General features: G+C 40.7%; 1 protein-coding gene across 13 annotated transcripts in view; it reads left to right on the plus strand.

Annotated features, from left to right (window-relative positions):
* Positions 1 to 24,180, plus strand: part of LOC100026020 (zinc finger protein OZF-like) — a 515,718-nt gene that overhangs the window by 27,451 nt on the left and 464,087 nt on the right. For 8 of the 13 annotated variants that reach the window (XM_056814495.1, XM_056814486.1, XM_056814490.1 and 5 more), the window contains one exon: positions 1,006 to 1,132. In XM_056814495.1, coding sequence (XP_056670473.1) covers positions 1,099 to 1,132 — 34 coding nt within the window. In that variant the 5' untranslated portion in view covers positions 1,006 to 1,098. Of the gene's footprint in view, positions 1 to 970; positions 1,133 to 2,893; positions 2,990 to 7,392; positions 9,701 to 24,180 lie in introns of those variants that run through there. The other 5 variants (XM_056814505.1, XM_056814504.1, XM_056814496.1 and 2 more) reach the window with 3 other exon arrangements.

Raw genomic sequence — 24,180 nt, forward strand, 5'->3', positions numbered from 1 at the left:
ATTGGTTTTAGTCATGCAGAATACAAATTAGTTTTCTTCCCTCTGAAGGCATCTTGTAGAACTCTCTTCCCCCCAGAACACACTGCTCTGGACAGATTCTCACACTCTTCTCAGATTTTGCTTGAGGACACATCACTTCTAAGTCCTGGGAAGGAGGAACTTTCCCCTCACCTTCTCTTTTCTCCTCCACAGATCCACACAGCTCCCCGCTAGAACACACACTTTTGCCATGATTTCACAGGGAGATGCGTTGAATCGTGTTATAATTAAAAATTGATGTGGGGGCTTATTACTATCTATAAGATATACAGATATACATATATACATATATAAGATATACAGATCTATAAGTATTAATCAGAGAGTTTCATCGAAGCCAAGAGAAGGAAAAACAGACAGAGGACAGAGAGAGAGAGAGATGGAGAGGAAGAGAGAGAGAGAGAGGAAGATCTCGGCCTTTCTAGATCTTTCTCCATTCAACTCAGTCAGACTGGGATTGCAGGAGATCAAGAGATAAGAGAGAAACCACCAGCCCAGAGAACTAGTTAGTTCCATTGGAGAGGTAAAAAATCCCCCTCTCCTTCCCTCTTTGCCTTTTTCATTCCCTAGCTCCTCCCTTCCTGGCTCTGACAAAAAGTGCTAGGGATACTCACACTGACACTAACTCCCCAGGGTAGGGCAGCAGACATGTGACTCTGTGATACCTTCATCCCATTTCAGGGGCCCTTGGGACCAAGTTGTAATGGGGATCCCCTACATATTTCCCTTCACACAATAGTTAGAAACTCCTCAGCATTCTTCCAGAGCCTCCTAGAACTACTTTTCTCCAACCCTCATTGGGCTTTGAAAGCCTCCCTTTCTAGTGCTGACTCTGACATTGACCAAGGTCAGGACCTTTGGGCCCCTCCCTTCTTTGTGTGTCAGTTTCCTCCTGTAATTGACCAGAGGTGGGCTCTTCATTCTGATGTAGCTTTCAGCCCTCTGCTCTGACTTGGGCTGCTCTAGGAGGTGGTGACATTCCAGGACGTGGCTGTGGACTTCACCCGGGGGGAGTGGCGCCTCTTGTCCCCTCCCCAGAAGGAGCTGTACAAGGAGGTGATGCTGGAGAATGCCTGGAACCTGCTCTCTGTAGGTAAGGAGCCTCTCCCTGCTGCCCCAGTCTGCCATCCAAGGGAATGTCACCCTCAGCAGCAGGCAGGGTTGGGAGCAGTTTTCAGTCAGGAGGAAGGGACAAGGGTTCCTATGCTGAGTCCCAGAGCCAGGGCCCTCCTGCTGCCTGGTTCTCCCATAAAAGATCTTTGCATGGTGTAATGGGCCATTGGGGGTTCCCTTTGGTGCTCCTGAAGTCAGAGATCAAATCCATGTGGGAGAATCTCAGAGGTTGATTCTGTCTCGCCTTTTCCCTGGCCCAGAATTGTGTCTTCCAAACCCATCTGGGAAAACTATCAGGGAAGGTTTTCCATCCACCCTCTTCCTCTCTAGAGTGGATCTACGATTTGGAATATTGTTCTCTAGTTCATACCTCCTGGGTGTCCCCGGCAGAGCAGGGTTGTCCTTAGTCTTCCTTCCTATTGTCCTAAGCCTGCAGCAGAGTTTGGTAAGAAAGGGAGGGAAGGGAAGAAACCTTAATAACAACCTGCTCTTGTTCAGGTGCTCTGCCAAGGGTTCTCTCTGTAATATTATGGCTCTTCTTCCTCACCTTCATCTTCCAAATTTGGTGACACAATTATCCCCATTTTACAGATGAGGAAAAGAGAATCAAATAAGTGACTTGATCTGAGGCACACATATAGAAGCTGCTTGTGATTAGATTAAAACTTGTAACAGTTAAAATTTAGGGGAGACGGGGAGAGACTATGGCAGGTAGAAATTAGTTTTTCTCTGCAAGGAGTATTATATTTTTTAGAGGTTTATTGAAGATTAAGGATTTAAGAAAATACAGGATAAGAAACACGTGTCCAGGCCATAGAGTGGCCTAGACACAACCTCACCTACATTATGAAAAAAAGCCAGGCCTGCCCCAAAATGGAAGTCCAAGAGTGCTAGAGACCCCTCAAAAGCCTTTGAATCAGCTTAAATACCTTCTTGATCACGGCCCAGGTGAGATTGCAAGGCATTCTGGGGAAGTGGAGCAAAGGCTCATGGGGATTGTAGTCCTATATTTGAGTCTATTTTTTACATACTGAGGCCTTCCTGCCACTCCCCTTCTAGCTGCCAGATAACAGAAAAAACTATTGGCTAAGTTCAATCTTCTGTACAAGAAATGCACCAGAACCGATTTTCTGGTTCCAGACTGGTTCCCTGACTGACCTCCCCTCCTTTCCCCCCCACAGTCTCCATGTGGAGACTCTTCCAGGAGACCCTATAAGCCTCCCACAGGCTCTGCTTGCACCCTTCTGTCATTGTTAGGGCCTAGGGGCTGTCTGAGAGACAGCATTGGGTCAAGGAGGATTGTTGAACTCCCCAGGAGAAGAGGCAGAGACTCCCTGAGAGAGAGAACAGTCCCTGAGGCTCAGGGAAGCATCAGGGCGTGCAGAGCAGGCAAGATGATGGGACAAAAGCGGATTCCTCGAGGTCCCTGGCTCTGGGGCTTCAGACTGATCCAGAACAATAACCCTGGAACCTAGTTTAGGAATTTGGGAGTTTCTGGCAGAATCAACCAAAAAAAGATGCGAGGGAAGCTGTTTGTTCATTTGAGGTCCCCCAGCAGGGTAACTGGCCCATTCTACCTTGGGATCCTACATTAGAGACACTGAGAGGGAGGGCAGACTCCTGTGGGAACCCCAAGGACCGAATCTTTGTGTGGAGTCACTGCACTGCCCTGCCTTTCCCTAAAAGGAACTCAATGACAATCTGTTCTCCATTCTCCTCCCTGACTATTCCCCATTCCCAGGGCTTCCAGCTTCCCCAGAAGATGTGCTTTCTTCTTTGGAGCAGAGGGAAGGTCCATGGATGCTGGAGCAAGAAGGCCTGAGAAGCTTCAGCCCAGGTGAGGGAGGAAGAGGCATGTGAGAGCTGGGATGACCAGAGGCTTCTGTGTGCTCTGGGGAAGCCAGGGCTAGATTTGGGGGCAGGAGGACCTGACTTGCAATTCTTTTTACAGAAGTTTTAGCAGGGTCTCCCTGGGTAAGTCCCTGCATCCCTAAGCCTCAGTTTCCCCATCTGTAAGATGAGGCTGTTGTCCATTTCCTATCAGGTCCTTTCAGGGGATCGTTCTCTGACCATCTACAAAGTCATTTTTTGGGATTGAAGGGCCTAGGAATCTCCTACAGGTGTCAAAGGGAGTTCACTTATCCCCTCTGAGATCTTTATTATCCAGAAACCTATATGAGTTCTTGCTCTGTGCTGGGTCCTGGAATAAGTTATAGCGGATATAAAGGGATGCAGGGGACATCCCCTACTCTCATGGAGCTCACCAGCTGCTGGAGCAGACAGCATGCCAACAATTATTTTTTTCCATTTACTTTAAATTTAATATTTTAAAAAAATGTTTTATTGATTAAGAAAATTTTCCCATGGTTACATAATTCAGCTTCTCTCATCCTAGTCCCATGTGATCAAGCCATTGTTTTTCTTCTGTGTTTCTACTCCCACAGTTCTTTCTCTGAATGTGGATAACATTTGGGATAGTCCCTCTGGATGGTCCTGGGTCATTGCATTGCAGAGAAGTCAGTTACATTCAATCGTGCTACAATGTATCAGTCTCTGTGTACAACGTTCTCCTGGTTCTGCTCCTTTCACTGCTTCAGTTCATGGAGGTCATCCCAGTTCACATGGAATCCCTCCAGTTCATTAATCCTTTGAGCACAATAATATTCTGTCACCAATAGATACCACAATGTGTTCAGCCATTCCCCAATTGAAGGGCAGCCCCTCATTTTCTAATTTTTTGCCACCAAAAGAGTGCAGCTATGAATATTCTTGTACAAGTCTTTTTCCTTGTGAAGACCATTAAAATGGCAGTCCCAACAACAGACAGGGACTTCATTTAGCCACCATCTCTGTCTCACACTAAATCAGATAGCCTCTGAGAACTTTGTAGGTGTCTCAGGTTGTCTACTGATTCCTCACACTTAATGCCTCACAGAATACGTACTCGTCAACTCACATGATCGTTAAGAGATATGGTAGTATATATGCTGCCAAAGGAAGCACTAAGAGATAGTCTATGAGACAGACATTAACCCCATTTTAAAGGTGAGGGAAATGGCCCCATTTCAAGTGATTTGCCCAAGGACACACTGCTAGAGAATAAGTAGATCAAGGTCCAAGTTCCAGGTTTTCAGACTCTTGACTCATTTCCTGTCTGTTTCAATAACATCTTCAGTTCAACAAACAAATATTAAATATCAATTGTGTGTTAAAAAATGTTGTTCAGTCCTGTCTGATTCTTCCTGACCTCGTGGACTACTGCTGTCCAGGAGTTCTCTTGGCAAGGATACTAGAGTGATTTGCCATTTCCTTCTCCAGCAGATTCTTTTCTCAGGCAATTAGAGACAAAGTGACTTGCCCAAGATCTAAGAGATGTCTGAGGCTTGATTTCAACTCAGGTCCTGTCTCGTTATTTAAAACAGTAAAACAAATGGGGAGACATAAAGTGTATATTAAGAAGATAGAATTCTTGTGAATTGATCCAACTCTTCTGGAAGACAGTTTGGGAATTATGTCCAAAGGATATATGCCCTTTGATCCAGTGGTACCATTATTACTAGGTTTGTACCCCATAGAGATAATAAAAAAGGTTTGTGCAAAAATATTCATAGGCACCCTCTTTGTGGTGGTAAAAAACTAGAAAATGAGAGGCTGTCCCTCAACTGGGGAATGACTGAACAAATTGTGCTATATGATGGTGATGGAATACTATTATGCTATAAGAAATGATGAATTGATGGACTCTCTATGAACTGGAAAGATCTCCATGAACCGATGTGAAGTGAAATAAATAGAACCAAGAAAACACTGTACAGAAGAGACGGAAACACTATGGGATGCTCATATATAATCGACTTTGCTGCCAATAGCAGTGCAGTGATCCAGGACAATCCCTAGGGATATTTAAGGAAGAATGGTATCCACATCAAGAGAAAGAACCATGAGAGTAGAAACACATAAGAAAAACATATAATTGATCCCTTGTTTATATAGGAATCTGATTGGAGTTTTGGTTTTAAAATATTATAAAAATGAATCATATAGAAATAGGCATCAAGGGATAACACATGTATAACCTAGTGGAATTGTTCATCAGCTCCAGGAGGGAGGAGGGAAGAGGGAATGGAGAGTTTGTAACTATTGAAAAATATTTTTTTAAAATTTTATGAAAGAAAAAGAAACTCCCAGCCAGAAGAATAAGAAAACAATCATAGCATTGCAGTGCGTTGCTAGTGAAGGATTGTTTGTAAAAAGGTTGTGGTCAATGAGAGTTTCATAACAGCCTCTACTCTGCATGTCTACTGACCAGGGTTTGCAAAGACTCTGCTCTCTCTCTGCTATAAGAATGCAAACCCAAATAACATCTCAATCATGTGGTTATAAGTTGATGAGATGCAATTACAGGGTAAGCCAGGAATGAAAAAACTATTCACACATAATGGCAGCCAAGGAGAGTTTGCACTTGCCTGTGAGCATGAATGGCCAACCCTCATGGATGCTGGAAATAATTTGATGTCAAGTGGAGAAACTAAAAGAATATGTTGCATTTAGAAGCAGTTAGACCTTGATGTCATCATAAATGTACCTCAAAAGCATCATATTCCTGGTTGGGATCATTTATAAGCACTTCAGGGGGAAAAAAACCATTATGTTTGAACTACTTGTTATTTACTGCTTAAAGTGACATTAACTAATTTTTAGCTCAAGTCCCCTTAAATCTCTAAAGGGTTTATGAAGCACTTAATTGCAAGGATGCAAAAGGACAAATACTGGAACATGTACCCCATTTCCTTTAAAAATGATTTAAAATGAGAACTAAAACCCTTATAGATAATTTTTTTAAACTAGACTGGATGGTGTTTGAATCCTAGCAGGGTTGTCTCTCTCCTTAATCAGAGGATCTCAAGGGTATGTCCCTGTGATGGAAACTCAGTACAGGGAGAGATAGGATCCAGTAATCACATAGGAGACAACTGCGAGATGAATATAAATGGTTTGCCAGAGCCTAACAAAATGCCTGACACACCTTGATGGTCCTTTCTGATACAGACCCTATCAGGATATCAGTAATGGTAGCTTAACCGAAGTCTCTTAGAACTGACACCTTATTGAATTCTATCACCCTCTAACTCTGATATATTCCAATAACTTATCTGACTGAGTTCTATATATTTAACAGTGGTTTATTAATGTGACAAGTAAGGGAACAGTTTAGGAAAGTGAGATTCAGGAAATCCCTATAACCGATTCAGACTGATCTTGAGTCCTCTGCTGTGGCCATCAGCTGGGATCAGTCCAAAGAAAATCTCTTCCCCTAATCTATATTTAGGATAACCAAACTCCTAAATATAAGTTTGAGACTTAAGAGGTAGCAGAGATAGATGATTCTTCAGACACACAGACTGCCCTCCTAGGATAAATTCTTTTTGGGTCAATCTCAAATGTCCTGTCTGACCATCAAAATTTCACAAGATGATCTTTAAGCTGATTGATTTACATAAGAGGCACTTCAATCTCTTTGTGACACTTCAGGCATTCCATGTCTTTGTTTACATTGTATTTAGTAAAAGGACTTGATGGTAGTGAAAAGAGGCATTTAAAGAAAAGTTAGAGCTATTCTCAAGAAATAGGGAATAGAACAAAATCTTTTATGCCTTCAGTAAATGCAAAAAAGTGGGTGGATTTTCTTCCTAATTTCAGAAAGTACAACAACAAAAGTTGAAAGCAATCATGAAGGTAATTACATAATGCTTTTAGATAAGGTAGATCATGAAATAATAGGAATATTTAGTGTACATACACCCATGTACACACCTATGAAGATGGGATTGAATGTGTAGACAATGAAAATTAAAGCAAAAAGAAAGATTGAAAATGAATTGTCTAGTACTATGGATAGGGCATGCCCAGTCACAAGATTTAGTTTCAGCTGCCAGGATTTGGGTCAAGTCACTCCACCACTATTCTGAGCTCATGGTCTGAGATAGGAATGTAATAATGACAGCCTGGCCAAAATCACAGGTTTGTTATGAAGACAATGAGATCACATGGGAGGCTCTTATTAAATTAAATTGTTCTTTACATTTGAGGATTGTGTCCATTTCAGTTGGAAGACTTTTTTTCTTACCTGAGGAAATAGAATATAAAGCAGTTTATGTTCTGACAGTGGAGGAAATGAGATATGGTTATTTGTGTGCATATGTGACTATGCAGGTATGTTTTACTGTTTGTTTCTTTTAGAAGGAGAGATCAGACCAGAAATGCAGGCAAAGCCAAAAGACATGAGCCCTTCTGTGGAAGAAACAGACCAGCAAATACTCATTAGTGATGTTCCAAATAACATAGCTTGGAGAGAATTTTGTGTGGAATCTCAAAATTCATCCCATATGGGACATCAAAAAATGTACTCTGAGGAAAAGTCTGGTGAATGGAAGCAGTGTGGAAAGAGATTCAGACAGAGACACAAACTTGCTAAACATAAGAGCATGCAAATTGAGGGGAAACTTTTTGAATGCAAGCAATGTGGGAAAACATTCAATCACAGATCAAGTCTTACTGTACATCAGAGAATTCACACTGGAGAGAAACCTTATGAATGCAAACAGTGTGGGAAGACATTCAGTCAACAATCCCATCATGTTAAACATCAGAGAATCCACACTGGGGAGAAACCTTATGACTGCAAGCAATGTGGAAAGACATTCAGTCAGAGATCCAGTCTTGCTATACATCAGAGAATCCACACTGGGGAGAAACCATATGAATGTAAACAATGTGGAAAGACATTCAGCCAGAGATCCCATCATGGTAAACATCAGAGAATCCACACTGGAGAGAAACCTTATGAATGCAAACAATGTGGAAAGACATTCAGTCAGAGATCCAGTCTTGCTATACATCAGAGAAACCACACTGGGGAGAAACCTTATGAATGCAAACAATGTGGAAAGACATTCAGTCAGAGATCCCATCATGTTAAACATCAGAGAATCCATACTGGGGAGAAACCTTATGAATGCCAACATTGTGGAAAGACATTCAGTGAGAGCTTTCATCTTGTTGTACATCAGAGAATCCACACTGGGGAGAAACCTTATGAGTGCCAACATTGTGGAAAGACATTCACCCAGAACTCTAGTTTTCTTCAGCATAAGAGAATTCACACTGGAGAGAAACCTCACGAATGCAAACAATGTGGAAAGACATTCATTCATAGCTCTAGCCTTTCTCAGCATAAGAGAATTCACACTGGAGAGAAACCTTATGAATGCAAGCAGTGTGGAAAGACATTCAGTCAGAGCTCCAAACTTGCTGTACATCAGAGAATCCACACTGGAGAGAAACCTTATGAATGCAAGTTATGTGGAAAGACATTCAGTTACAGTGCCAGTCTTGCTATACATCACAGAACCCATACTGGGAAGAAACCTCATGAATGCACGCAATGTGGGAAGACATTCAGTGAGAGATCCCATCTTGTTGTACATCAGAGAATCCACACTGGTGAAAAACCTTATGAATGCAATTATTGTGGAAAGACATTCATCAAGAGCTCTAGTCTTATTCAACATAAGAGAATTCACACTGGAGAGAGACCTTATGGATGCAAGCAATGTATAAAGACATTCAGTCAGAGATCCCATCTTGTTAAACATCAAAAAGTCCACACTGGGGATAATTCTTATACATGCAAGCAATGTTTAAAGACATTCAGTCAGAGATCCGAACTTGCTGTACACCAGAGAATCCACACGGGGGAGAAGCTTTATAAATAAAAGCAGTTTTGAAAGATATCCACACTAATGCCCAGAGTTACTATACATCACTAAATCCACTCTGGTGAGAATCATTTTGAATGCAATCCTTGTGGAAAACCATTCACATGGAGAAACACTCTTGCTCTATATCAGATAAAACCTCATACTTTCACACAGAGCTTGTATCTTGTTCAAAATCAGAAAATTCACCAGTATGTCATAAGCTCTACTCATATTAGATCCAAATAGGAATGTTTTAGACCTAATGTATGGTGCCATAAGCAAATCAAGGGAGCATAGACTAGTTTACCTATTAGTTCAATTTGTTGATAAGGGAAGAAATTATGATCAAATGAGAAATGGATAGCATGAGCGACATCATGGATTTTTATCTTCATTTCAAAACTGTACAAACAAAACCAATACAAACAAGGTTAAAAGAGAAAACAAGAAGTTGTCATCTGCTTTAAAATAAGATGCCTAATTCTGTAAAGGGAACCCCCTCCCTGAATCACACATGGTGTCTTACCTGCATCCCTCTGATATTAGTGACATCACCTAATGTGGGTTATGTGACTGAGATTGAATAGGATGTGATTGACTGGGCCTGAAAGGGAGAGGGAGAAAAAATATTGAAGACAAGGAAGTAGGGACTATTTATGGAGGAACTGATGAAAAAAAGTGACTGAGAGAGCCATGTGGAGAGTATTCACATGTCTAAAAGACCTTTTTCTTTAGTTCTCTAGCTATCCAAATAAATTCTAATAAAGTATGGAACTCAAGTACCATAATCCTAGTTTTGGTTCTTATATTATGGCGACCACTTTGGGGAGGAGCCTCACTTCTCCTTTTTAAGGTTTCTAGAGGAATTCAAAATAGACACTAGAGCAGATCAGCTCAGGGCACCATCCACCACCCACTAACCTGCCTCCCACTCAACCAGAAAAGGCTGCATCTTCCACAGATCTCAGGCTTGGTCAAATAAAATTGTTTGGTTTCCTAAAGGAGATAATCCTTTTCTGAACCAGTTTTAAATCCCCCAGGTTCCCCCAGCCTTAGCTTAGGTGAGGGTTAGATGTTGGAGAGAATAGCAGAGAAGGAAAAAAGTCTGGAATGTGGTTAAAGGGTTCTGTATGAGGAAGGGCAGGGCTTGTCAAGTAGAAACTGGCAGACTCTTGAGGTCCTGAACCAGGGTACCATTGGAGGAAAGGGGCTGGGCAATGGGGTTCTTAGGTCTGGGAAAATCCACCCAGAGTGGGCTGGCTGTCAGCAGGACTCTGAGGAGTGGAGATCATTCTACCTTTTGTAAACCAACTCTTCATGTACAAGTCCCAGGTAAGTCTAGACCAGGAATCCAGAAAGCACTAGACTTCTGCTTGCTCCTCTTTCCTTTGAGCCTCATTCTCCCCTTCTTACCTCATGGTGAGCATCTGTGGCAATCAGGAACATGGCTTTCCTACTAGAACTAGCTACTGGCTATAGGCACTCACATTCATATCCCAAATGCCACTTGGCAGCATCCCCAGTTTTATCATTGAGTCAACTTTTCCTTCACCCATCTGCTGTACATGTTCAGGTGTCCTATATTCCTGCCTCCAGCTCTTGGTTAGAGGTTAGTTATACTGCCTTTATCACAGGCCACATATGAATTCCTAATTTCTTAAATAGGGATTGGGGGGAATGTGACATTCTTTGGGTACTCCATAGAAAGATCAGGATTGGTATTCAGAAGGTGGCAGCAATCATTTTAATGAGAGCCAGAGACAAGTAGTGATGGTGGAATGTGATAGTGAAGGGATTTTGAATAGGGAAGAAGGGGCAAGCAGAGTATCCCTCACATAACCATGGCTTAAGGTTGGATTTATTAGGAAGCCTGTATCCCAAGGAGATGAGATGGCTACCAGCAGGAGTTTCAGTCTATGGGGGTGTGGCCTGCTCTTCTGAATGGAGAGAAAAGAATAGTGAAAGTCCTTTGAATCTTTCTGGTTATCCAAGTGTCTCAGTTAATATGGGAGTCCTCCAAATAGAAACCCCTGCTGGAAAGTGTATCAAAGATGCAGAGATCATTAATGAAGGGTTTTCTGCTCTCCAACTACCTGAAACTCCAGCTATAATTCATTGCTCTGCCCTTATAGCTGGAACTGACCCTGACGCTAGAGGGAAAAACTAGGCAGATATTGCAGTAAAGATCTCTGCCTTAGAAGGTCCTGAATTGATGTTGACTTTGACACCTACTAATGACTCAAATTTATCTCTTATGAACAGAAAGTGGAAAAATGGAAACAAAGGTTTAAAGCAAGAAAAATCAATGGGGTATGGGGAAAACCCCTACTGCCAAGAAGTATTTATCACCAAATATGCTTATCTTTTCATAAGAATGGTCACTTTGGCATTCAGAGTACTGTAGACTCAGTTACAAAGGTATGGATAGCCCCCTGGTATAACCACCATTGTCAGGAGCCATCAAAGACCACCCTGTTTTACATGTTCACATGTGGAAACTAGGGACTGCAAAGCAGCCCCCAGGAATGATGGGAACACCCACTGAAATGCCTCTAAGTGGCTTTCCTTATTAACATCCCCTTATTATTAGAATTGCTATGACTATTATTCTTACTTAGCCCCAGGAAAAATAGATGATAGCAACATGCTTGCAGGGTTAATACAGATGTCCCCCTTTGTCCCCCCCTGAATGTTACCATGACATCCCATCTACAAATTAAACCTAAGGATTCTTATATACCCACTTAGATAGGACTCTCTTTTCTAGGCATAAAACCTTCTGGAAAACCTGTGTCATGTTGATTCTACCCTCTGACCCTGCACTTAGCAATAATGTTTTGTTGACTATCTCCTTGGGCTTCGTGTCTGTTGTTAGGTTCTATGGAAACATGTCTGTAGAGAATGAAATAGTGTGCCAAGTAGATGTGTGATCGTGAAGGTATAAAATAAACCTAAGCCTCAGCCAAGGCAGAGAAGTTGATCCTGTGAAATCTGTACTGCAGATTGAATATGAAAGCTATCTCCCATTCATCATTATTTCGCCTCAGTTGCCACATATGAATCTTAAAAATTTCTCAGACTTGTGAATCTTAAAAACTCTCAGGCTCTACTTCAGAAGATTTGATTAAGCTAAACCCATTTTAAACAGTGAAGATACTTGATCAGGAATGTGAGAACTTTAAAATTATTCCACCCATATTTAGGTATACCTTAAGGGGAAGATAAAGTTGTAAAACTCCTTACTGAACAATGAAAAAGTACTTAACCCATACTTATAGGGAGGCCAAATCCTTAAGCTAGGTCTATTTTTAGATCTAATACAAAAGGGTGCTAAGTACCTATGAAGGTCAAATTAATCACTAACAGGTCAGGCAACTTGAAAACTTGCAAGGGACAAGCTTAACAAAAGAGGTGTGAAGTTTTAGTCTACCCAGAGAAGTTGAGAACTAAAGACGTGAATTAAGAATGGTCAGTCTTGAGAAAACGTCTACTGTGATTGGTAGATGTGAAAACTTAGGGGAGGTGACATAGGAGAAAATTCTCTTTAAAAGGAGGTCAGAAGGCCTCTCAACTTAATTCATCTATGGAGCTGAATTGGAGGCTGGTCTCTGTCTCAGTGGCTGAAATGGAATTCAACCTTGGAAGCTGAAGTGGAGCTTCCTGAGCTATACTGGAGGGTCTCTCTGAACACTAGAGTTTTGCTTAGAAGGATCTTGTGGTGAGTGATAAAAGACTGACTGATCTCTCTCGTAAGGCTTAAGCCTAGGGTGGCCTAGCCCTTTTCTCATTATTTCCTCTTACTCTCTTTCCCCCTTTCCTTAATTCCTTAATTTATATTAATTAAAATCTCCATAAAACCCAGCTGACTTGGGTATATTTAATATTTGGGAATTTTCCCATGGCAACCACTATTTTTTATTTGAAACCATATTTCCATGGTCACAGTTTATGGCAACCACTCTTTTAAGTGTAACACACTCTTGTCAGGAGGAACCCTTCGCTTTGCAGTCTGCAGGTTGGCTTGCAAAACATCATAGTTTTTAAAGTGTATGCAGCTTCTCCCATTCAATATGATTTTCTTAACAAAGCTTTTGGTGGGTGTAAAAGCCCCCCAAGGGATAGGACTGGGACCACAGTTCCCCATGTAATGGTGAGGAAAAATGAGAGGTTACAAAGGTTGGAGTCAAGGGTTTCACATTGCTGATGGCAGGTGAATATAAGTATTGCAAGCTGCTAACAACTTTTAAAGATACAGATCTCAGAAAATGAAAGAATGCCGTTGAGAAAAAGACCTTGGGAAATTGCAACAAGGATGGTAGAGATGACACCTGGTGTAGAATAAGGATTCCAGGAAATTAGGGTAGGATAATGGTTCCAAGAAATGTAGGTAGGCACTTGGGGTAAGATAATAATTCAAGCACCATCTGAAGTTTATGGAAGTCAACAACAACATGTCTTTGCCAGCAAAAGCATGTCTTACTATGAAAGGCCTAAGGAAAGGGAGGGAGAGGGATCATTCTCAGACTCTGAGTTATCAACCTTTTTATGGAGTGCACTTAGATCTTTTATCTTAGATTGGCTCCAATTTAAGAGTATTTACAAATTGACTTTATTACCATGCCTAAGGCTGGACATTATACATTTTGTCTGAACACAGTAGTATTTGTTGCTAAGATGCTCTTAAGGGAGATCATCCCTTGCTTTGGCACAACAGCATGATTTGATTCAGACAGGGGAACTAATTTTACTGATTCTGTTTTGTTTCAGGTTCATTCTTGTTTGGGGATCACTCCCCAATTCCATGCACCCTATCACCCCAAGGTCTCAGGCCATGAATTAATGGTAATCTTAAAAATATTATTTGAAAATTGTGCACTGAGATTTACTTGAGATGGCCTTAGATTCTCCCCTCCAGGGAAGATCTACACATCTTACCATTTGAGATGCTTTTTGGACATTCCCCCATACAGGCTGAATCTTTTTCTCCTGCATACACATCATTACTGGGGGTGGGGGTGGGACATTTGTATTGCTCTTTATATTCAGGATTTATGACTCTAGAGGAACTCAGCCTACCTTTGGATGTCTGTTTCAAGTACTGTTAACCACTCCATAAGGTATTGAAATTAAAGAAAATAGCTTTTGGATTCATTGCTCATATGGGTACCTTCTATTGACACCAAATGACTGTATCTTGTCACATTTATTATATTTGCCGATTAATTTAAAAATTTAATTTTAAGCTCACATATTAATCTAATCTATCACATTCCATTATACTATGTCACTTATAATCACTGTGTTTTGGCCCTTTGCTATATGTTATGTTACATTTTCTTTATTTGTAACCACTCCTTTTGATTGGACTGGGGATGATATCATTATAAAAGTCTATAAGCAAGTTGGACAAACTTTTCCATACCTGCTGGGTGTGTCACCAGACCCATTGCAGAGCTGTTTTGTCCTGGGCAACAATTCCAGCCCTCAGTAATGAGACATTATCATAGCTTGCTACACAAGGAGGTCACATGTTGCCCAAAAGGCCTTTTGCTCCTTTTTACCTTTGTTAATTGTCACATAGGTGATGATGTATAGACTCCATCAAACTGGTTATAACCTGTATCAGTAACCTTTGGTGAATTTAAGGAGCTAAAAATCTCAGTTGATTTTAATGGGTCTTCAGAAGTGATTTTTCAGATATTTACTAGCATCCCTACCTCTGACTGATCAATTGCCTCAGTTGTTTGTGACAAGAGGTAAGGGTCCATTTGTAGTTGAAATAGAGTGCAATGATACTCTTGTATTTTCCCATCTCCATATTTACTGAAACTGTAATGGATGAGACATTTTGAGTGATTTTCTACTGTTTTTCCTCTTGGTTCCACATTGAAAGGGGTGGGATATATTGGAGACAGTACTTTTATGCTGTTACAGTTGTATGAATTGAATTCATATTTCTACCCAGATACATAGTTTATAAAAGTTTATTAGAAAGGGTAGACAATCATCATTTTAAATCTCATCATTCCTCTAAGTAACCTGACCATATGTTGCCTAGCCTGCCAGTCTCTTCCTCCTTTCCCCTTACCTTCCTGCCTGCTCTCTTCCCACGGTCTAAAGCTCAAGCCCAAAGCCCTGGTCCATCACTGATATCTCACTTGTGTTGACATACAACATGTACATGGACACGATATCTGGTATAACTGTGTTATGTGAGGAATGTTGATGGACAGGTCAAGCTGCTCAGGAGGGTGAGGGAAGGAACTTCCTTGACACAGTCTCATATTAGAGGGAGGGAGGTTTCCCAAGAGGCTTAGTTACCTCATCTAGGAGATGGGAATGATTTTTCCTGTGAAGCCTAGTACGTTCGAAATGTTTTTTTTTAATATTTGTAACTCTTCAGCTTATTTTACCCTTCCACCAGAATAATCTAGCTTCTTTGTGACATTTTAGAACCAAAGGTTTTCATCAACAGTAGTAGAAGTTTGTGTTTTTCTGGGCAGTTGTGCCAAATTTTGAAATGATGGCAGTAATAGACTCTGTTAGAAATATTTTAACTGATGTTGAAAGATTGCCCATATTTTGAAAACTTGTGACAAATATCCATGAGTTTCAAAGTTTTTAAATAACACACAGCAAGTGGCTATAGAGACTCATGTGAATCCTAATGATAGTGGGTTTGTTTGCAGTTTTCCTAAAATGGGCTCTTATAATTTTGGTGATTTTGGTACTTCTTAGAATCTGCATTAAAATGTGCATTAAAAAACAGCACTACTGTTTTTTGAAAGGCTTTTATTTGGTGAAAAAGTCATGTACACTCACACTGTGGATCATGACCAAGTTAAAACAAAAATAGATCTCATTTTTCATTGAGAAACCCTTGTGTTTTGCCGCTGCTTGGCAAACACATTGTCACGTGGAATGCCAACTATGAAACTGTGATTTTTAAATTATTTTTTCTTCATATTTGTAATAGCATATTTGATTTTAAAATTTTTTCCCATCCTTTGTAGTACTTGAATTACATGGAATCATTTTTAATGTTTTTGACTTAAAGGATAAGTTTACAGTATCTATTAGCCCTAATAACTATGCATACCCCAAAGCTTTAGACTAAGGATACCTGTCATAAATTGATAAATGTTAAGGGACTTTGTTTAATAACTGTGTCTGGTTCCAGGAGAAGTGTGAATCTTAAAACTACTCAGACTACTTCAGAAGATTTGATTAAGCTATTCCCCATTTTTAACAATGAATGTACTTGATCAGGAATGTATTGAGAACTTTTAAAATTACTCCACCCTACTCAGACAGTGCCTTAGGGGAAGATAAAGTTGAAAACTCCTGATTGAATAATAAAAAATCCCTAACTCATACTTATAGTAAAACTAAAACCTTAAGCTAGGTCTATTTTTAGATCTAATACAAAAAGGTGCTAAATACCTATAAAGGTTAAATTAATCACTAAAAGATCAAGCAACTTACAAAAGGCAAGCTTAACAAAAGAGGTTTGAAGTACTCAGGATTTTATCTAATCAGAGAAGGTGAGGACAAAAGAAGATAAGAACTAGGAATGAGCAGTCCTGGGGGAAAAGTATCTACTGTGATTAGTAGATATGAAAATTTACGGGAGGTGACATAAGAGAAAATTTCTTCAAAAGGAGAAGGATTGAACTCAGTTGGGGAGTTCAGGAGTTCAGTGGAGGACTGGAGCTTGCTTGAGACAATCTTGTGGTGAGTTATAAAGACTGACTTGCTCTCCCTTAGGCTCAGGCCTAGGCCCTTTCTACTATTCTCTCTCTCTCTCTTTCTCTCTCTCTCTCTCTCTCTCTCTCTCTCTCTCTCTCTCTCTCTCTCTCTCTCTCTCTCTCTCTTTCTCTCTCTCCTTCCCTTAATTCCTTCTTTCTTTATTAATTAAAATCTCCATAAATCTCTCTCTCTCTCTCTCTCTCTCTCTCTCTCTCTCTCTCTCTCTCTCTCTCTCTCTCTCTCTCTCTCTCTCTCTCTCTCTCTCTCTCTCTCTCTCTCTCTCTCTCTCTCTCTCTCTCCTTCCCTTAATTCCTTCTTTCTTTATTAATTAAAATCTCCATAAATCCCCAGCTGACTTGGGTATTTTCATATTTGGGAATTTCCCATGGCGACCACTTATTTTAGGTTTAAGTCAAAACACTAAAAATTATCTTTACAGTTTTTAACATTCACAGTCCTGGAAACCACATTTTTCACAGTTACAGAAGGGAAGGAAAAAGAGCCACTGCAAAGTATCAAGGTTAACAAAGTTAACCTGCACAGTGCCTAGGAGCACAAAGGTCAAGGAGACCAATAAATACCAGTGGGATTGATGAGATTCTGTGCCAAGACAGGGGACTTGAACTTGTTTGGGGTTTGAGGTTGTGGTTGTTTGACATACGTGAGATGCAGGTCTTCCCTGTGCCACACTTCTATCAAGCATCCCACTTTGGCTGCTATTCTGGCTCACCTATTCTGGACAGTGAAGGTAAAATCAAGAAGGGAATAATTTTTCTCATTTGCTACTGAAACCTAGTCCCTTCTCTCTTTTAGTTTGGCAATTTTCTGTAGTCCTGGCTGCCAATGGGTAAAGTGCTATATTGCTGCAATTATCCTACAGGCTTGTGGGACATAAATCACTTAATTAGACCTTGCTACTGAAAGATGGTTTATTGATCCTTAAATAAAGTTGATACTGTAGCAGATTGTTGTAGCTGCTTCTCCTTGGCCTAAGGGTCAGATGGCTACCCTCTGGCCTGGAGCTCAGGGAAATGCAGATCTGATTTTCTTGCTCTTAGCAACACAGGTTTATTAAAGTTAATAACTAGGATTTGGGTAAAGATGGTGGGCTGGGAAGTTCCCTAAGCTTTTAAAACTTTAGGTGACCCAGAACCCTCTGACCTGCAAGCAAGGGCATCTTCAGTCTCCAGCAAAGCTGGGGCTTCACTAACTTCCTCTTTGTCTACTTTTCCAACCTTCCTATCTACCTGCCTAGTCTGAGTCCATCCAATTTAGGCTTTGATGAATTAGCAGATGTAGTAGCTGGATCCAGAATCTAGTGACCAGACTGATCAAGTCTCAAAAAATTCAGGTTGAGGTTAACAGAGATAAATGAGCAGACTGAAGTAGTCAAGACAGTAATTGCAATCTTCTCAGGAGTTCAAAAGATGTCTCTAGAATGAAGGAATTGCTGGCTGGGATCTTACAGGGACACAGGATCCAAGGAGGAGAATAGAAATGTGGATTAGAGGGAAAGCTAAATCCAACAGCTGTGACTATCTTACTGCTCTCCCACTCCCTACTCCTGGGTGTCAGTTACTGCCCTACAACACTCTCACAGAATTCCAAAATCTTCTGCATATCCTCTCCCTTGCCTTCCAAGCCAAATCCTGTATCTTCCTGTGCAAATTTGCATTTTCCCCAAATTTATTTATTTCTCCCTTTCACTAATGATTCAAGGACCTGATTTGGGTTTTTTTTTTTAACTCAATTTCATACACATAAGATTTTTATATTTTTCTTTATTGTTTTTATTATTTGTATTTATATGGAATTTAATTTTTGCTCTTGTATTTGGGATTTGGGGGGGTTCCTTTTTACAATTGTTTCATATATCTCTTAACTCAGTCATGTATCCCGGGGTGATTCTGGTGTTGGACAACACCCTCCTGGGGGTAGGGGGTTGTGTAATTATCCTAAAATCTAAGATCTAAAGTCTTTTGGAAAATTTTGGAAAAATTTCAGGAAAAGAAATTCACCAACACCCCAAATAAAGAAAGTGGATCTTTTTGCAGAAGGTGCTCTAAAGATGCCTGCAGAAGCCACACACTCTTTGCTTGTTTCTGTCCCTTGGATAATTACTAATGTCTCCTTTGGCCAGCCCTTCCCCTTGGCTGTGTGATATCAAAATCACTTTAAAAGACTGATATATATATTAATTTAAGGTCGCCAAGGAATTCAGCTATGTAATTCCTAAATGAAAACTCAAGTCAGCAGTCAACCTTTTATGGAATTTTTAATTACTAACAGGAGGAAGAAAGGTATGAGAGAGAGAGAGAGAGAGAGAGAGAGAGAGAGAGAGAGAGAGAGAGAGAGAGAGAGAGAGAGAGGGGGGAGAGAAGGGAATAGGGCTTAAATACCCCCTCTATTTAGGCTGGGCCAAAGGCCCAAGCCCTTAGATAGCTGAGGCAAAGAAAAGAGGTCAGTCCCTATCACTCATGTGACCAAAATGGAGAAACAGTCTCAGGGGCCTCCACCTCCAGCCTCCTTCAGAGCAAACCCTCCTCTCAGACCTCTCCAGGAGCTCTCCCTCCAGGACCTCTCTCCTCTCAGACTCCTTCAGAGCAAAACTTCTCAGAGCAAAACCTCTCAGAGCAAAAAACTCTCAGAGCAAAAACTCCTCCTCTCTCCTCAGACCCCGCTATCTTTAAGTCAATAATCTAAGTCCCCTCCCCTCAGTTCTCACATCTACCAATCACTGTCCATGTCTCCCCTGTGCCATGGTGGCTCTAGCTTAACCCAGGACCACCCAGAGGTCTGCCCCCTTTGCACATGTCTGTTGAAGGTCATATACTCAAATAATTAAATCTTGATCTTTGCTGCAGCCCTTCCTAAATCCTGTTACTCTGAGAAGGGTGGAGATTGTAAGTTCCAAGACCTGGTTCTGTCATTCCAAGTATCTCTATTGTATCAATTCTAAAATCAATCATGACTCAAAGAACTTCCTGTTCTATGCTTAAGCATAGGTCAAAACCCTTTCCATTGTTTAGTGTGACAAGGAAATCACTTTAAAAGACTGATATATATTAATTTAAGGTCGCCAAAGAATTCAGCTATGTAATTCCTAAATGAAAACTCAAGTCAGCAGTCAACCTTTTATGGAGTTTAATTACAAACAGGATGAATAAAGGTATTAGAGATAGAGAGAGAGAGGGAGAGAGAAAGGGGAGAGAAGGGAATAGGGCTTAAATACCCCTTCTGTTTAGGCTGGGCCAAAAGGCCCAAGCCCTTAGATCGCTGGGGCAAAGAAAGGAGATCAGTCCCTATTACTCACGTGACCAAAATGGAGAAACAGTCTCAGGGGCCTCCACCTCCAGCTTCCTTCAGAGTAAGCTTCTCAGAGCACCTCTCCAACCAACCCCCCAGTCCTCAGACCCCTCTCTCTTTAAGGAAACCATCCAAGTTCCCTCCCCTCAGTTCTCACATCTACCAATCACTGTCCATGTCTTCCCTGTGCCAATGGTGGCTATAGCTTATCCCAGGACCACCCAGAGGCCTGTGGCTTTGCACATGTCTGTTGAAGGTTATATTTTCAATAATTAAATCTTGATCCTTTGCTGAAGCTCTTCCTAAATGCTGTTACCCTGAGTAGGGTAGAGATTGGAATAATTAAATTTTGATCTATGCTGCAGCCCTTCCTAAATCCTGTTAGGACTGAGTAGGGTGGAGATTGTATTTTCCAAGACCTGGTTCTGTCATTCCAAGTATCTCTATTGTATCAATTCTAAAATCAATCATGACTCAAAGAACTTCCTGTTCTGTGCTTAAGCATAGGTCAAAGCCCTTTCCATTGTTCAGCAAAAGGTTTCTGTCCTAAAGTAATCTTAAGAAGGGAGGAGGAGGAACCTCCCATGCCAATGGGGTTCACATTCCAATAGAGTTCTTACTAGCAGTAGGAAATTTTTTCCAATATGAAATATCCCAATGGGGCAATTTCCAATATTCATAAGTCTAAGAAATTTTAAGGTTTACAGCTGACTGGGCAGCCATGGAATGTTTTTCGGGTCTCTGGCCAGCGCACGTGCATCATGTCAAACAAGAGGAAGGAGTTTCTTGTGCTTCTTGGGTTCTGGTCTGAGTTTGGAATTGTGCTGAAGGAGAAGCACCCCCAGCATCCCTGGGAAATGCTGACTGCCTTTGGAAAGGAGCTTTGGCTGAAGCCTTGATGGAGGTTCTTAACAAGTCAGGCTCCAGTTAGGAACCCAAAGAGCTGCACCTCCATGGCCCTGGCTGGCAGGATGGAGGAGCCTTCAAAGCTGAGCCCTCTGGAAGAGAGGCAGACCTGGGAGTCAGAGTCATCCAAGGGACTTTGGAGTGGAGCAAGAGCAAGGCTTCAGCCTTGTGGCATGTGGCGAGCAATCCCTGAGAGCTCTGGAGTTTAGCGCCAACAAACCTCTTTCATCCTTTGGAAAGGGAGGCAGATCTCAGCATGTCCAGATCTCCCTCCCTCTCTCTCTCTCTCTCTCTCTCTCTCTCTCTCTCTCTCTCTCTCTCTCTCTCTCTCTCTCTCTCTCTGTCTCTCTCTCCTGTGTCACTCTCTTGACTAAACTAAGCTAAAAATTAGTTAATGTCACTCTAACCAGTAAATAATGGCCAAATTTTGTTATAACAATGTTTTCCATTGTTATAACAGTGACACAAGATGATCATAACCAGAAAGATGACACTTGTGGAGCACATTCAATGACATCAAATTGACTGCTTCTAAGTGTTACATATCCTTCTAGTTTCTCAACTTGACATCCAATTCCAGGAATAAATTCCAGGAAGAGTGGCCGTTCATGCTCACAGACACGCACAGAGTCTTGCTGGTTATCACTTCACCTGAGTAGTTGTCCCATTCCTGATGTCTACTGGGTTTTGGGGGGGATTCCCAACTCTGCTCCAGTCACATGAGAACTCACTGAGGGAAGTCCCAAACTCACCCATTTGAAACTGAACACTAGATCTTAAAGTACCTGATGATCTCATCCTAAAGTATAGGATTCAAATTAATTCGTCCAATACTTCAAGTATTTTTTTTTGTATAAAGTTTATTTTCTGACAAAATAGTACCACGTGATTAAGTTTTTCTACCTGTTCAAAATCCTTGCTTCACCAAAACCCAACAGGAAGGAAAGAAGGCCTGAGATGGAACTCCACCCAATTTATATCCTGTATAAGTTAGCATGTAACAACAGGAAGTGAGTAGGGTGATGGGAATTGAAGTTTTGCTGGGGATTGATCATAGTTTTAGGGTAACAGATTCAAATTACACAAAAGGAAGTGAAATAGAAAAACATCTAATTCCAGGAACATTGACCAAACACATGTTATGCATAGAGCAGGTAGGAAATAGAAGTAGCCTCTCCAGAGTATCAGGGTATTTTCAGATCTTGCCAGCTTCTCCTTTATATGGGCTGTCAGATGTAGGCCTTTTAAACTCGTTACCTTGACTCTTGTTCTTTGAAGTTTCTAGAGATCTAGGTGTATGTTGAGATTATTTCTTCCTCATAAGGATAGTGGCAACATTTTTTTCTCATGAATCAACTTGAACAAAACCCAAATAAATTATTTTTGTGATTGAACAAAGTAATTCTCCCTTCTCTATCACAGTTATTTTTATTTTTGTGTAATAAAGTATAATTAAGGAATATATGCCATATACAAGTTAAAGCAATCATAAAGGAAAGGATTTGGCTGTGACCCATCCTGCAAAGGGGAACTTCAAACCCTGAATATCAGAACAGACAAGTCTCCTTCACTTGGCTGGAAAGCATCCCAGAACAATCCAAGTTCATATTGTAATGACCATCTCTTTAGGACCCTCCTCCGGTATTCATCTAGAACAAATTGGTTTCAGTCATGCAGAAAAAAAAAATAACTAGATCTTTTCTTTAGCTTTGTTCTCTTTTGAGGCATCCTGTAGAACTCTCTTCCTTCCAGAATCCACTGCACTGGACAGATTCTCACAAACTTTTCTCAGATTTTTCTTTAGAACATATCACTTCTAAGTTCTGAGAAGGAAGAACTTTCACCTCACCTCTTTTCTCCTCCACAGATCCACACAGCTCTCAGCTAGAACACAAACTTTTGCCATGATTTAAAAGGGAGATATGTGTTCCATAGTGTTATAATTAAAAGTCGGTCTGGAGGCTTATTACCAGATTTATAAGTATAAGTAAAGACAGAGAGTTTCATAGAAGGAGAGGGAGAGGAACAGAGAAGAGAGAAAGTGTGACCGCGAAAATATGGGTTTCAAGACTGTGAATTGCCAAAAGTGTAAAGATAATTTTAGTGTCTTGATTTTTATTAAAAATAAGTGGTCACCATGGGAAAATTCCCAAAATGTGAAAATACCTGTTAGCTGGATTTTTATGGAGATTTTAATTAATGTGAATGAAGGAATTAAGGGAAGGGAGAGAGACAGAGTAAGAGGAAATAGTAGGAAAAGGCCTAGGGCCTAGGCCAAATGGATTGTCTATTACTGTAAACAAAGTATGCCAGGCTTTGGGTTAAGTCACTCCACCAGCATTCTGAGGTCATGGTCTGAGATAGGATTTTAATAATGAAAGCCTGGAAAACATCACAGGTTTGTTTTAAAGACAGGATGAGTTCATATATGGGAGGCTGTTTTTTAATTAAATAATTCTTTAGCTTTGAAGTAATGGCATTTTCAAAGGATAGATTTTGTCCATTTCAGTTGGAAGACTTTTCTTCTTACCTGAGGAAATAGGATATACAGAAGTTTATGTTCTGACATACGGAGGAAAGGAAATATGGTTATTTGTGTGCATATGTAACTATGCAGGTATGTTTTACTGTTTGTTTCTTTTAGAAAGAGAGATCAGACCAGAAATTAAGGCAGCTCCAACAGACATGAGCCCTTCTGTGGAAGAAACAGACCAGTAAAGACTGATGACTGATATTCCTAATAATATAGCTTGGAGAGAATTCTCTGTTGAATCTCAAATTTCATCCCATACTGAACATCAAAACATGAACTTTAAGGAAAAGTCTAGTGAATGGAAGCAATGTGGAAAGACACACAGTCAGAGAAACAAAGTTGCTATACATTAAAGAAACCACATTGTTTAGAAATCTTATGAATGCAAGCAATGTGGAAAGACATTCAGCCTCATCTCCAGTGTTGCTCAACATCAGAAAATCCACAACGGAGAGACATCATATTATTGCAAGCAGTGTGGAAAGACATTCAGTCAGAGATTCCATCTTGTTACACATCAGAGAATACACACTGGGGAGAAACCTTATGAATGTAAGAGATGTGGAAGGACATTCAGTCACAACCCGAGTGTTTCTCAGCATCAGAGAATCCACACTAGAGAGAAATGGTATGAATGTAAGCAGTGTGGAAAGACATTCAATCAGAGAATCCACCCAGGGGACAAACATGAAAGCAATCAGTGTGGAAAAATATTCATAGAGAAACCCAAATGAGAAATTGATAACATGAGCTATATCATAGCTACTCCTCTAA

Source organism: Monodelphis domestica, chromosome 2 (assembly GCF_027887165.1).
Source record: "Monodelphis domestica isolate mMonDom1 chromosome 2, mMonDom1.pri, whole genome shotgun sequence".
Classification (NCBI taxonomy): Eukaryota; Metazoa; Chordata; class Mammalia; order Didelphimorphia; family Didelphidae; genus Monodelphis; species Monodelphis domestica.